The sequence below is a fragment of the Stenella coeruleoalba genome (genome assembly GCF_951394435.1).
Source record: "Stenella coeruleoalba genome assembly, chromosome: 10".
In the NCBI taxonomy this organism is placed as follows: Eukaryota; Metazoa; Chordata; class Mammalia; order Artiodactyla; family Delphinidae; genus Stenella; species Stenella coeruleoalba.
Window position 1 is genome coordinate 77441160 of NC_137156.1, and position 16108 is coordinate 77457267.

Genomic DNA, 16108 nt, shown 5'->3' on the forward strand with positions numbered 1-16108 from the left:
AAAATGACTTCATTATCTGTCCTTCGGTCCCATCCATGTTGTGGGTCATTGAGTTGCCTTTTTTTTTTTTTTTTTCAACCTAACTGGCTGCACATACAACTTCGGGGATCCATTTCCTTTTCCAAACCAGCATTTGTCTGAGATTATTCATGGCCGATTGCTTTGGGCTGGCTTGATTTGTTCTTAGAATTGTTTCCCACTCACTCAGCACAGTGATTCCCAGTTTTGGGCTCTTTTCCATAATGTCCCCACAAACGGTTCTTTGGGCCTTATAGCAGCTACCTTCTCCTGTACCTTGATTCAACCATTTGAGCAGCTGCTCAGGACAGACTTGTGTACCAGTGATATTATCTGTACACAACTTTTCACCCCCACCTCTCTACTCCCCCAGTATAGATGGTGTGCTTGTTGTTGCCATTCAGAATTTCTCTACCGGTGGCCCTGCTTTATATTTCAAATGTGAGTGTCCTTTGGACACCTGTGATGGGAATATTACTCTGCAGACGATCTGAATGTGGTGGATGGAAGATTTGCCACGCTGGGGTAATCGGATTTTGCTGTCGAGTGCTACCTTGGTGTGCCACATTCCAGAAGCCTGCCAAAGGCAATTCGCTGGGCTCTCTGATATGGTTTTCTCCTTGACTTGCAACGCTTGACAGCCTTCTGCAAAGATAACACGTTTCAGTGACAGCTTTCAACTTGGTATCTCCAATGACATGTTTTAGATGAGTGTAGGGTTCACTCAGTGCAAGTTGATTCATGACCTTGGTCTTCCAGAAGCTGATTATCAATCTCTGTCACTCTGCTGTCTTCCCAGAGTGATCCCCAAGTTGTTGCCTGTCTATGGGTGCATGCGCCTGACTTTGGAGCACAGCCATCCAAATATGAACGCATCTGTCTCTGAAATTTCAGAAGAAGCATGGCTTTCTGAGAAGCAGAAATAAATCCTTGTGACTTCTCAAACTGTACTTACGACTACAAAATTTATGACATCATACTAGGCGGGCCAGTATCTCATAAATAATCTAACATGATTCTATAGGAGTGATTTTTTAAAAGTGCCAACCATTTGTATGCAATTTTAAATGTGAACATCGAATTGTTTTTCTGTTCTCTTCAAAGAGTTTCAATTTATGTTTGTCTAGAAACTTGGGTGCGAAAACCAACCTGTGTCATTGTTGTTGTTGTTGTTGTTTTAAATAAGCATGAACCTAGAAACTTCTTTATTCTGCAGTTCTTAAAATGCCAAGTGAGTTCGTAAATATTGCAGCATTTTAGAGAAATATGAGGATTCACTTGCTTTATCAGTTATGCACGGATCATATAAATTGAGCTGAACACGGTATAAATACAGTGTGCTGTGTGTCTGAATTAAACGTAGGAGTTCATAATATCTGCAGTGAGTAGTATTGATAGGCAACTTGGATAATATCAGTTTAAAAAAACACACATATCATTGTATACTATAATTTTGTAAGATGTGACCATTTGGGGAAACTGGATAAAGGGGACTCGGGACCTCTGTATTATTTCTTACAACTGCATGTTGATCTACAGTTATCAGAAAGATTAAAAGTTTAATTTAAAAAAAAACCCGTATGTTGTGAGCCACATAGTCCGTCTTTGTTACCGTCGTTCATTTCATATCTAACTTTCATACCTAGATGCCAAAAAAAGTCATTTTCATTAAATCATTAATTTTTAAGCAACACCTATTTTTCTTCCCCAAAGTCTTTTCTTGAACCTCGCACTTCTAGAAAATAAATCCAGGAAGGAATATTTATTTTTTTTCTGGTAGAAATTTACAGGTCACTTATCTGTAAAATAGACTGTCATTTGCATATCAGAATATGAATTTAGAAAGTTAATATTTAAAGCGGCCTGTTACATACAGACAGTAACTTCCTCGTAAAACAGTTTTAATGTTCATATCTCTCTTAACCCCGGAGAGGGCTATATATTTAATCTAGCATAATCAATAGAGCAATGTGGTTGTACGTAGCCCACTTCTCGAAAGTTGCCTAAAATATCTTTACAAGACAGATAGCATCTCTCTATTTCTTCCCGAAGAGCCATGACTGTCTATTGTGCCAGTTCTCATTTGATTCCATCTAAAGTTATTTCTCCCTCTTTCATTTTTGTAGAATGAAAAGATAACGCATTCATTAAGAATATTTCAAGATAATCTTGCTGTTCCTAGCATTAGCTTCTAGCTAAATGATCAAAATTTAAGACTTAGATGGTGCTTCTGATATATGTTAATAAGCCATGGTCTCCTATGAGTTTTAACTATTTGGAGGATGTTTTTGTGTTTCTTCACTACTTTTTCTTTTACCCTCCCCCCTACACCAAGGACAGGTAGTAAATACATTTGCCATGATGGTTGTTACTTCCATTTTCACATTTTATGTTGGTTTACTATATTTTTTCTTTGCCTACATTCTTTGTTATTTGTCTGCCTATACCAGTGCCTGGCGTAGATGGATTCAAGAAGTAGTTGATAAGTTAATAAAAGTAGATTGATGGTGGGAAAAGTCTGTGTAGGTAAGTAGGTCAGGAACCATGTCCTAATATGTTGCTCAGCCCATAAAATTCAGACAAGAATTAAGAGGCTGTTGCCTCTACCTTACTTTACCAGGTCCTTCAAACTTTTATGGTAAAGTGACACCATAAGAACCCACAGACTTAAACTAAGAAAAGAACAACCTCATTGCAGGCTGATATGAAGAGAAAAATATAATCTTAACAACCTCAGTCATCTCCACGTGCTACGTCCCTAACTGAGCACGTGACCCCAGCTCAGTACAAGAGGAGCATTTGGTCCTGCTGCTCTGCTCGCCCACAGGGCGAGGCTCCCCTGGGCCAAGCAAGTGTCTGACCGTGAAAGGCACTGTGCGTTCTGTGGGTCACTGCAGTTACAGCTCAAACTAACGGCTGCCCCCATGCTGCCCTGCAGAAGCAGTGTTCTGGTCTAAGGTTGGTGGAGAAACTGATGCGAGCCTTACTGAGAGTCAGTACCAGGCTGCCATTACGGGCTCCTTACAGAGTTTCCAGTGGTGATTTTCATGATGCTTGATTTCTTCCCAAATTCATGGACTTGCACGCTTAGCCCCCGCTCAAGAGGGCATTCCACAGTGCCAGCATGATTGTCCTAGTGTCACATGCATGAAAAAAGCCTTTAGCAATCCTGAGATTGGGAAGGAAGTTTCTAGGAATTCTGTGTGTGTGCTTGTCTTCTCATCCCCAATTGGGCTTTCTCTTCTTTCCATTTCTATTCTACTTCTATTTTTTCTGTTCTGTTGATGAGTATCTCTCCATGAGCTTTCACTTTTTTGCGGTTTGCTTCTCTCCCACCTTTCCTCTCACATCTCCGTGAATTTCCCCACCCCTGTAAACAAGGCTCTGCCTCTTGCCTGTTGGTCTGTTTTCACTCCCAGCTCCTAGTTTTGGCCCCCTTCTCTCCCTTCTTCCTGTCTTCCTTAGAGCTGGCCGCAGATGAGAACCAGAGTTTGAAAGTGTTTTTTCTTGCTCTGTTTATGGAGTAGAGAGCCCGGTGCTGATGGTGAAAACCTAAGTATGTCCTCATTTCAATAAAACCTATATTCCTGATATATTGATGGGAAGGGCTTTAGGACAAGTGAGGTACACAATGATACCCCAAGTATATGTTCTTGGGGTTTCCAATTTTGCTTGATACCAAACCATCAAATTATTTGTATTCTATTACCCTCCCACCCCCTTGGAGTGATCTTAATGATCCTTGGTAGATGTAAATGTGGGCACTGAAGATGGACCAGCATGGGGTCCTTTTTCCTGGATCACATTTTTTTCTTTAAGCTCTGAGTTTTGTTTATGCCACTAACGAATTGGTCATTTTGCTCACAAAGAGGCTGCCGAGGTTTCTGATTAAAAGCGTAGCATCAGCCAAGTAGACAGATGTTTGGAAACATCTGGGTGTTCAGCACCATTGACACTGGGCATGCCCAACCCTGACTTCATAATACCCCACAGCCCTCTGGTTAGTTCAAGGTTGCCCAAAAACGAAAATTTAAGTGTAATTAAAAAAGGATCTGTTCTTCTTTGGGGGGGATGCTAAATGTGCTTTGGCTCTTCTTAAATTTCTCCTATTTCAGATATCCAGATTCTTGGGTTCTTTTCAGCCTGTTACCATTCAGTCTTGCCTGAACCCTGGAATTCAAGTCGGAGCTATTTCCCTGGGTCTCTTTGGCAAGACGCACTGCAAGCTCTGTTTCCTGTCTGCTAAGCTCCACTTCCCTTCTCTTATCCCCATAGTCCCAGTCCCTGCGCTCGGGTGGTAGCAGCTATTTTCTGGGTAGACCGAAGCCTAATCTACCAGTTACAGAATGGGCAAACCAGCGCTATATTACATAACTAGACTCAAAACTGAATTCACGATTTTGAATTTTGAGGGTAATTTTTGAAGCGTTCCTTTCTTTTTTAGGGCACAGAACCTTCTGCTAGGTTGTCATCTGTCGTATCTTATATGATTAAAGGGTCAACTAATCCACTTTGTTCCTCTTGCTCAGTTTAGCAGTGAGTTAACCGAGACCCAGGATAATCCCATGACTTGGCGTTTCTTGGTTCTCTGAGGCTGCTCCGACTCACATTGTCTGTCCACTATCTCTTTACTAGATGAATGCAGTAACCTCCTGACTTTGTTTTTTTCTTTTTTTAAAAATTAATTTATTAATTTATTTATTTTTGGCTACATTGTGTCTTCGTTGTTGTGCGTGGGCTTTCTCTAGTTGCGGCGAGCTGGGGCTATTCTTCGTTGCGGTGCACAGGCTTCTCATTGCGGTGGCTTCTCTTGTTGCGGAGCACGGGCTCTAGGCGCGCGAACTCAGTAGTTGTGGTTCGTGGGCTCAGTAGTTGTGGCTCATGGGCTCTAGAGCACAGGCTCAGTAGTTGTGGCTCACAGGCTCTAGAGCGCATGCTCAGTAGTTGTGGTGCACGGGCTTAGTTGCTCCGCAGCATGTGGGATCTTCCCGGACCAGGGCTCGAACCCCTGTCCCCTGCATTGGCATGCGGATTCTTAACCACTGCACCACCAGGGAAGCCCCTGACTTTGTTTCTACCAACCAATGTTGCCTTCCTTCCAGGCCTTTTCCGTTTAGTAGCCACAATGATCTTATTTCCCTAATCTGATCATGTCTGTGCATCTCCCCCTCTTTCTTTCTTGTTCTCTCTCAACCATATTGAGGACCTCTCACTTCTCTGCAGAACTCAGACAGACTCCTTGCTGTCCCTGCTTTGCTGTCTGGCCTCTATGCCACACCCTGCTCTGTGGGCACCAGTCACCCTGGCTTCCTCCACACAGGGCATTTGCATGAGCTTTTCCTCCTGCTGTGTCTTCTCCAGTCTGGGGTTGGATGCTCACCTCTTACCACCTGCCCCTCTTGCAGGGTTGCTTCTGTCATCTCTTTAGTTGCTGGGGCCTGTCTTTCCCACCAACTGTACACTCCGTGAAGGCAGGAGCTAATGTCTCATTTACTTACCTTTTCTTCCCCAGTAGTTACTTGGTAAATTATTTGAAAAAATAAACGGTAGTGCCTACAGGGACGTTAGTAGAAGCCTAGAACTAGAGCCTGTGTGTCTTGACTTCCAGACCAGAGCATTTCCCTTTTCACCAGGAGCCTGAAAGCATCGCCTGATGGACACTGGAATGGTGGGTGGTCTGGAGGCCTCACCATTACGATCCAATAATGGGAGTCTTTTCCCATCTTGTAGTGTTAAAAATTGGTTGGGAAGTGGTGGAGGTAAGACAGTAACGGGCTTATTTTCCTTCTCATCCATTTTTTTGTTTAACTTTTGGCATCTGCTGCTGTTTACTCAGATTGTAGTGTGAACATTTGCTTTAGGCCAGCATTATTTAGACACACTGAGTTTAATTTATAAACAGTTTATGGATGTCCTGTGAAGAATGCAGTGAATGCCTGATACTCAGTCATCCAGTCAAGCTCAGGAGAAAAGTAACTCCTTATCCATGGTGTGACTCCTACCTACCCCCTGCCCCTGTGTAGAGCACTTTTTCATTATGGGGGGCCCTGGACACAGGGAATCTGTGAAAGCTGTGGATCCTCTCCCTAGGATAACTTTTATAAACAGCACTTATATAATGCCATCTAGTTTTTAACTCTAAGTTTCAGGTATACAGCATTATAATTTGACATCTGTATACACTACGGAGTTATCACCGCCGCAAGACTGTTTACTGTCAGTCACCGCACAGTTGATCCCTTCCACCCATTTTACCCACCCCTCCAACCCCTTGCCCTCTGGTAACCACTCATCTGATCTCTGTATCTGTGAGTTTGTTTTATTTTGTTCATTTGTTCTGTTTTTTTTAGACTCCACATACAAGTGAAATCATACTTATTTGTCTTTCTTCTTCTGGCTTATTTCACTTAGCCTAATGCCTTCAAGGCCCATTCATGTTGTTGCAGATAGCAGGATTTCATTCTGTTTGTGGCTGAGGAGTATACCATGGTATATACATATACCACATCTTCTTCATCCATTCACCTATCTATAGACACTCATGTGGTTTCCATATCTTGTCTATTTTAATAATGCTGCAATAAACATAGGGATGCATATATGTTTTCAAATTCGTTTTCATGTGCTTTGGATAAATACCCAAGTGGAATAGCTGGGTGATATGGTAGTTCTAGTTTTATTTATTCTTAACTGTTTTCCGTAGTGGAAAAATTCCCACCCACAGTGTACAAGGGTTCCTTTTTTTCCACACCCTTGCCAATGCTTATAGCCATTCTAACAGGTGTGAGGTGATATCTCATTGTGGTTTTGATTTGCATTTTCTTATTAATTAGTGATGTTGAACATCTTTTCATGTGCCTGTTGGCCATCTGCATGTCTCCTTTGGAAAAATGTCTATTTAGATCGTCTGCCCAATTTTCAATGGGAATTTTTGGGGTTTTGTTGTTGTTGAGTTGTATGAATTCTTTTGTATTTTGGACATTAACCCCTTACTGGATATATGAATTGCAAATATCTTTTCCCATTCAGTAGGTTGCCTTTTTGTTTTGATAATGGTTTCCTTTACTGTGCAGAAGCTTTTTAGTTGGATGTAGTCCCATTTGTTTATTTTTGCTTTTGTTTTTCTTGCTTTTGGAGTCATTCCGCAAAAGCATCAATAAGACCCATGTCAAAGAGCTTCCTGCCTATGTTTTCTTCTGGAATTTTATGGTTTCACATCTTACATTCAAGTCTTTAATTCATTTTGAGTTAATTCTTGTGTATAATATAAGATAGTAGTCTAGTTTCTTTCTTTTGCATGTGACTGTCCAGTTTTCCCAACACTATTTATTGAAAAGATTGTCCTCATTCCATTGTACGTTCTTTGCTCCTTTGTTGTAAATTAACTGTCCGCATATGTGTGGGTTTATTTCTGGGCTTTTACAGTGCCATCTTCCTGCTATAATGTGGTGAATGAGTTACTGTTGTGGGCATTCTTCATGTGTCAACCCTTGTGATCTCATAACAAACTTGTGAAGTTGCTGTTGTATTATTCCAGTTTCACAGAATAGGAACTGAAGCACCCAAAAATGCAGTAACTTTCTCACAACTGATAGTGGCAGATCTAGGGCTCAAATTCAGACCCAACTGGCTCCAGAGTCTGACTTCGTTTATGCACCCATGCTCAGAATTTTACTTCCTGTATCAGGAGGATGTAGACCGCGAAGTCTGTGGGTGGCTACTGCTTTGGACTTTGGACTCCAGGTTAAAAACCCTGAATTTGAAGCTCCCAGTTTCTTCCACATCCTCCATCATTCTGCTTTAATTTCATCACAATCCATATTAGCAGTTGAACAACCAGAGGGGCCTCATTCTAGACAGTGAACTCCTAGGTACTTTCCCTGCCTTCTCCTCCTGGCCCATCTTTCTCCAGTCTTTAGCTGTTGCTTGCTACCTTCCTAAATGTCACCTTATCCAGATTCACTCTTGGTGCTACTGTTTTAAAATTTAAATTAAAATGTATTTATTCATTATTATCGTAGTATCGTTTAGTTATTGTTTTTCAGTTGATGCACTTGATTTTAATTAAATGAATTGATTTTAAAGCAAAACGTTTTATCAACAAGTTAATACAAAATGCTGTGCATTTGACAAGGATAGACTTATGTAAAAAATTAGGTCTGTAATCTGTGAAAATAAATCAAAGGTACCAACGTTATTAAGTTCTAGCTTACGTATTTACTTTTCGGTAAAGGGGGAAATGAATGAGTATCGTTGAAAGGTGGAGGGCATATTAGCATCAAACTGGGATTTTCTTTTCACTGACGTGACTGAAAGAATAGAAAACATGGAAATCTGTTTTTTACTCAGTGTTTTAGTAAATTCAGAGCAGCCACTCAACACTTAACATCTCAGGTATTTGGGTCACACCTACCTTTGCTGTTTATTGTCCTTGCTCAAGGACACGTTTTGTTTTGTGGGAAAGACAATATTGCTTTAAAATGGAACTCTGGGGACTTCCCTGGTGGCGCAGTGGTTAAGAATCCGCCCGCCAATGCAGGGAACACAGGTTCGTGCCCTGGTCCGGGAAGATCCCACATGCCTCGGAGCAACTAAGCCCGTGCACCACAACTACTGAGCCTGTGTTCTAGAGCCTGCAAGTCACAACTACTGAGCCCGCGAGCCTAGGGCCCATGCTCCACAGCAAGAGAAGCCACTGCAATGAGAAGCCCGCGCACTGCAATGAGTAGCCCCTGCTCACCACAACTAGAGAAAGCCTGCGCACAGCAACAAAGACCCAATGTGGCCACATATAAATAAATAAATAAGTAAATTTAAAAACAAATTTTTTTTAAATAAGTAAATGAAATGGAGCTCTGCCTGAAAACGGAGAGTTGCACCTGTGTGGTTGCCCTTCTGTGCTGCTGCATGAACTCCGACCACGTCTCTAGAAATTATTGGTAGGTGGACAGAAGCCCGCATTGGCTGTGTGCTTGCTGAATTTCTGGCACTGGGTTAAGTGCTTTCTGCGTGCGATTTCTTTCAGGCGTCAAAACAGTCTCACCAGCTAGGCACTGTTATTGCCATTTGAATAATGATGGAAACCAAGACACAGAGAAGTCAGGTAACTTGCCCAAGGTCACCCCGCTGTTAAGTGGCAGAATGAGATTCTAACCCAGGTCCGTCCATCCCGTGAGCTCATGGCCCTTCCTACATTCTGTGCTCCGCAGCGGCTACCTTTGGTACATTTTGTTGTGAAACAGAGCAGTGTTATCAGTGATCATCAGCAAAGTGTTGCATGGTGGCTGGGCAAGTTCTCTCTTTCCAGTGTTATATGTAAACAAAAATTTAGCCGCTTTCGGAAGGTGGGGGCAGTACATGCATGTAGTGTGCTGTGTGCTCTAGTGAGAAATACTGTAAAATGAAAAATGAGATTAGTGTTTCAGGTTGTACAGTTCCCTAATTATGCTTTTAATTATTCATGAAAAAGAAGTAAAATGACCCCTGACAGAGACATAAATGATTTAGGTAAAATCAAATATTTATAAGATGCTGCGGAGTCCCTGCATGATTGTAACAGATGCGCTCAAAATTCTTTGTCTTCATCTTTTGGATGCAAAATGTTATGGATAGAATCTGTAACCAGCTGTGAGTAATCAACAGTGTTAAAGACAATACTGAGCTAATTCATAGGTATTTGGGCTTTGGAACACTGGTTTAACACAATACTTTGTCTTCTAAAATATATTGTGTTCTAGGGATCACCAAATGACAACCCCTCCTGCTAGTTCTTAGGTTTTTTAATGGTTGGAAAAAAATCAAAAGGAGAATATTCCATGACGTGTGAAAATTATATGCGAATTTTAGTGTGGATAACTAAAGTTTTATCGGAATACAGCCTCACCCATTCATTTACATATTGTGTTTGGCTGCTTCTGGGCTACTAAGACCAAGTTAAGTGCATAGGACCCACAAAGCCTTAAATATTTACTGTCTCACCTTTTACAGAAAAATTTTGCCAAGCCTTCTTCTAAACCATGCGTAGCACACAGTAAAGGAACATGTCATAGCATGTTCAATCAGCATGAGAAACACTTGCTCTTATTTCATTTTATCCTTTAATTCTCTGTCCCACTAATTGAATGTTCCCTGTAACTTTTTCAAAAGTTGCGAGAAAACTGCCTTTGAATGCAGTAAAAAGGGATTATTACAAACAGGGTTCCGTCACTTGCTCTTTTTTTTTTTAACGTCTTTATTGAAGTATAATTGCTTTACAATGGTGTGTTAGTTTCTGCTTTATAACAAAGTGAATCAGCTGTACATAAACGTATATCCTCATATCTTGTCCCTCTTGTGTCTCCCTCCCACCCTCCCTATCCCACCCCTCTAAGTGGTCACAAAGCACCGAGCTGATCTCCTTGTGCTATTGGGCTGCTTCCCACTAGCTATGCTTCCCTTTTTACAGAGAAGTCCTGAAACTAATTGCACTTGTTTTAGAAATGGGTCATTAGTCTAGTCCCTGTCTTTTATGGAGACCTAATTTTCATGCAGGATTTCTCTCTAAGGCTTGATCTGGCATCTCTTTAGGAAGAGGAGACAATGAGGATACGAAAGCTTTTCCCTGCCTTAAATGAGCTTAGCTTCCAATCACAGGCCATTTAGTATGTTGGTTGGCGCATTGATCACAGGCCATTTGGTATGTTGGTTGGAGCGTTATGCGTATTCACCAGCCAATAAGTGTTTGTTAAATGAATGAATGAATTCACTTTAGACAACAACAAAAAAGGGGGGGAATGTATGACTTATAAAATAAAATCTCTTTTTCATCCACTTGGATATTACATTCCTTTTGGAAAAATAATTTTTCTGGTAGTATCAGCCCAAGTTACTTGTTCTTGATTTCTCTTTTCCATGTTTCAAGGAAGAGAGATGTGATTTTGAAATTTAGGATTTGAATTGATTGAGGTTTTCTATGTTAAGGACTTCTTATGTGTTCTTCCGGATGGGCTAAGCAAAATTTTCTTATGCTTAGAATTAAAAGACATAGTAAAGTAAATCTACTTAGCTGCAGTTACTTGAGTGACTTAATGAGTAGAATTTTCACTATACTTTCCTGGACACCATTATCAAATATGAATCCCAATCCCAGCTGTTTTCCCACTGTTATTTCCTTAATATTGGTAGAACCTACAAATTTTATTTCCTGACGCCTTGCTTAAGTTTTCTGATCAAAGAAACATGTCTTCTGCAACTGACTTATATATATATTTCCCATCTCATTCCAGACCTCGAATCTTGGGATAGCCCCAGGAATCAGTGTTTAAAAAGGAAAAATAATTTTGATCTTCAAGCAGATTTACAGACCCTGATTCAGAGCCACTTACTCTATCATTGTCTGTTTTTTGTTTGTTTGTTTGTTTTTCCAACTGTGAAATGGTTAAGAAATTCTGAGACCATTCTCTGGGAATTTTCATGAGTTAGAGTCAACTGGCTCTTGAGAGCGTTCTGCAGCTAGAATGTGCTTATTTATTCAGACTAATGTTTTTGACTTGCTTTCTAACAGGTATATGGGAAGTAATTCCCATCATGTAATCATGAACTTTTATTTGAAGCACAGGAGCAATCTTTCAAGTGTGGTTTTGAAACTCATTGTCGTTTCCCTTCTGCTTTACACAGTTGCCATCCTTCTGAAAGACGACTATTTTGTCAGCGGTGCTGGCCTCCCTGGCAGATTCAAAGCTGAGAAGGTGGAATTTCATTGGGGCCACAGCAATGGTTCTGCAGGCTCTGAACACAGCATCAACGGCAGGCGGTTCCCTGTGGAGGTGAGAGAAACTTGAGATGTCAGGGGCAGCTGTGCTTTGGGTCTTGACATTAAAGAGATGCTTTGTCTTTACCCCCAGTCGTCTTGCAAATCAAACTTGTACTGTCCCTGCCTTTGTCTCTGGAAATCTTTTATATACAGCATGACAGCTAGATAGCCATCCTCAAGTTCCTCATCTTTGTTTAACTGGTGAAGCATGTAGACCTTGTGGGCGTCGTGGTTTGAGTAGACTCACCCCTGGTAGATGATTTCGGACCCTTTGTTTCATTCGATGTGGCTTCTTTGCCCTGTCCTTTCTGAAACCCTGCTTTCCAAAGTGACATTCTGTACGAAACTCTGGCCACTTCGTTTTCACCCTTTAGAAAACAGAAAAGGTAACCGATATGTGAAGGGGACTCAGAATCATCTCTCAGTAGGGAAGCTGCTTTAAGGTTTGTGTGATCTCCACGCTGTTGAGGAGGCAGCTGTGGCCATTGGTCGTATGACTCGCTGTTAACTTTGCGGGATTGACATTTTACCTCCTCTGAGTCAGTTTTCTCAAAGATCCGTGAAGAACGGGTAGTGCAGTAGGTCATGTGTATCTTTTTGGCGACTGAGGGAGGGAGCTTGTTTCCAAACTCCGTTTTTAATCTTTGGTGGGGACAACACATCTGTTCCATTGCTAACCTTATTTTTGTACCTTTCATCATGATCAGGATGTGAATATTCTTTCCTCGGGACAGACATATTTGTTGATTGTTTGGGTGCCCACGTGGTAAGCTTTACAGATTTGTAGAAGAACTGAGAGGGTTTGTACCCAAACCTGTGGCTGTACTCCAACATGGAGTGACAGCTCTTAGTGTTCTGTGACTTTAGTAAGTCATGACCTACTTGGGTCATCTGATGAATACTTTCAATCCTCCTCCATAGAGAAAAATCCATGTATGTACACACAGATTTGGGCATAATCTGTAGGGTTTCATCACTCACCCTCACTCCTCAAGCCCGTTCATGGATCCTTCAGACAACCTTGAACCTTAGGTGAAAAATCCCTTTAAGAGGAGAAAATCAATAGTATTTCTTAGTTTATAGATGCTTATATTCACATATCGATTTGTTTCTTATCCATGATTGCCTGAGAAACCAGAGATCACCATGCTGAGAAAGTGCTGCATATTTTTTTCTTGTTTTGAGCTGACAAATTCACAGTATCAAGTATTCTTCCCATATTAGGATTCCTCTATCCTTGGGACTTCCTGTCCTAGTCACATTAAAGTTTCTACTTAATGGGCTCTCTTTCTCCTTTTATGTTGAATGAATCATTTCTTAAAAATCTTAGCTTGATTTGTACTTGGAAAACTTGATTCCTAGAAGCCAAGTTGATCAGATTTTTTTAAGTTTGGGGTTTCTCTTTTGTTCCTGCTGGCCAGTTCCCGTTGGCGGTGTCGCTGAAGGGAGAATTTATGCCTAGCTAGCTTTGCTCTAAAGCTTCTTTATCCTAGAAATGGGTTGCCATTTGTTTAGTTAATGTTGTTCCGGACAAAAGACCTGTGCTTGGAAGTTTGAAAACTTAATTTGGCCGCTGCCTTGGAAAAGAAAAACTCTGGAGGAAGGAACTGGGAACTTCTGCCTCATTCCTAATCACAGTCCCTAACGCCTGTCTCCTCCTATTTGAGTCTGGAAAAATGAATAGACTAGATGCATATTCTTTTGAAAACTTATTACTTTAAATGCATTTTGTTTTTTACTCAAAGATGGCCATGAAATTCAGAAACTAATTATAAACGGGAGCTACAATGCCCAGACTTATTTTTGACCGAGCTATTCGAATTTATTTCTTCTAAGTCATGTCACATGGTAAGGCTGCCTCTATTAATTGGGTGCTTCATTGAAGCCCATCTGGTTCATAGCTTGTTTTTTTTTTTTCTAATGTGATAAACATGTTAAATTACTTAGTGGTTGTATTTGGAGGAACTTGAATTTCAGAGATTAAAGGTAACGGGAGCAAATTGAACTATAAAATATGCACAGAAAAGTTGCTCACTTTTGCGGAAGACATGTCTGTGATACGTTAAATTGTTTTATTTGAGTTCTTTATTAACACCAGCTCTCTCTGAGATTTTTACACTGTTTGAGCATCTCAGACTTGGTTTATGTCTTTCCACATAACTACAATGCTTTTCAAGAAATTAAAATGAAAGTGAGAAAATTATAATGTACCATGTAGTAATCTGTCCGCGTTGGGGACATTATTTATTTTATATAGAGTCAGAGAAGAGTCATTGTGGAAGATTGGGATAGGATTGGTAGAATACAGCATTGGTTCTCAACTAGAGACAGTATCCTCCCCCTCAGAGGACATTACGTGTTTTCGGGGGACGTTTCTGGTTGTCACTGTTGTGGGCATTGATACGCTACCAGCATCTAGTGGATAGAGGCCGGGGACGCTGCTCAACATCCCATTTCATAGGACAGCCCCACCACAAAGAATTATCCAGCCAACGTGTCACTATTGGGAGACTCTAGGGTAGAGAACGCAGTATGTTTAGTGGAATCCAGACTTCCTTTACTCATGTGGCGTCATTTGAAGTAGATTTAAATAAAGAAGACTCAGGGCAAAGTTGTTCCATCCTCTTGCAGCTTTTTTTTTTTTTTTTTTTTTTTTTTGCGGTACACGGGCCTCTCACTGCTGTGGCCTCTCCCGCTGCGGAGCACAGGCTCCGGACGCGCAGGCTCAGCGGCCATGGCTCACGGGCCCCACGTGGGATCCTCCCGGACCAGGGCACGAACCCGTGTCCCCTGCATCAGCAGGCGGACTCTCAACCACTGCGCCACCAGGGAAGCCCCCTCTTGCAGCTTTTGGAGAGGAAATGTACCTTGCTTTATGGGTCAGAGCATTGCTGGTCCTGGTTTCTTTCGATTCCATTTGGGATAAAGTCATGACCTTGGGTATCTTACCAGCTCCCTCGGTGCTCCAGTGCTGCAGGTTGAATTTTAAGCATATGCCCCACAAGACTCTGGATCTGCTCCTTGAGGGTAAATTGCAACAAACCCAACTTTGTAGGTTTTGCTGCTTCCCAGGAATTCTTTGAGGTCATCTACAACAACTTTGTACACATTGAGAAATTAAACGTCTCCACACTTTCCTGGCTGAAATCCTGGACTCAGCCTTGTAGTTCCTATACTTAAAAACATCCAGTCTAGGGCTTCCCTGGTGGCGCAGTGGTTGAGAGTCCGCCTGCCGATGCAGGGGACACGGGTTCATGCCCCGGTCCGGGAAGATCCCACATGCCGCGGAGCAGCTGGGCCCGTGAGCCATGGCCGCTGAGCCTGCGCATCCGGAGCCTGTGCTCTGCAGCGGGAGAGGCCGCGGCAGTGAGAGGCCAGCATACCGCCAAAAAAACCCCACAACATCCAGTCTAGTAGAAAAAAAATGTCCTTGTGAAAACGAAACAAAAGTCTTTAAATAGCAGCGTTCTTTATAGCTCAGTTAAAATTAGAAAAGAAAGTTGGAATCAGATAAGGCTAGAAGACTAGACCCACTTTGGATCCTCAGAGGCACTCACCTCCTATTTATTCAACTTTATCTCTTGTCTAGCAGCAAATTTTTCTTGAGTGCCTTCTGTCATGTGGGTGCTGGGTTACAAAGCTGAAGAGGAAAGAGAGTCCCACCCTCAAGATATTTATACTCTAGTCATGACACAGAAACTGACCGAAGAGTCCCATAAACAGCTGTGTAATATCAGTTGTGATATAGTCTCTGAAGGAGAGGGACGTTTTGTCATGAGACAGAAGACCTTGGTGGAGACAGATACTTATTAAGAGGGAAAAGATTAATTGGAGCCTGCCCATAGAACAGGGGTGTGCAAAGGCCCTGAGACAGGTGATACTTGGTACATTTAAGGAGTAAAGAGAGATCAATGGGGATTTTGATAGGTAGGATAATACCCCTCCCCCAAAAAATGTCCACTCACTAATTCCTGAAAATTGTGAATGTATTTATTCCTTTACATGGCAAAAGGGACTTTGCAGATGTGATTAAGCATCCTTAAAGTCAAAAGGCTCAAAATATTCCTGTGATTAAAATAGTAGTCCTGTTTGAGTTCTTCTGTGGCCACTCCTCTTTGTATTATCTGTCCAACCACAGTTATCTGTGACGGCTACTACCCTATCCTAAATATTCTCCCTACCCCACACTTATTCCCTGTTTTAAATAAGGGTTCATGTAACACTAACAGGAATTGAATCATGCGGTATTTCCACTGATAACTGAAGTTGGAGGTAGTGCATACAGAAACCTCCAGATAA

General features: G+C 41.6%; 1 protein-coding gene across 19 annotated transcripts in view; it reads left to right on the plus strand.

Annotated features, from left to right (window-relative positions):
• PTPRG (protein tyrosine phosphatase receptor type G) overlaps positions 1 to 16108 on the plus strand; it is a 907646-nt gene that overhangs the window by 597448 nt on the left and 294090 nt on the right. For all 19 annotated transcript variants that reach the window (XM_079935460.1, XM_079935459.1, XM_079935474.1 and 16 more), the window contains one exon: positions 11674 to 11822. In XM_079935460.1, the coding sequence (XP_079791586.1) occupies positions 11674 to 11822 (149 nt within the window). The remainder of the gene's footprint in view (positions 1 to 11673; positions 11823 to 16108) is intronic.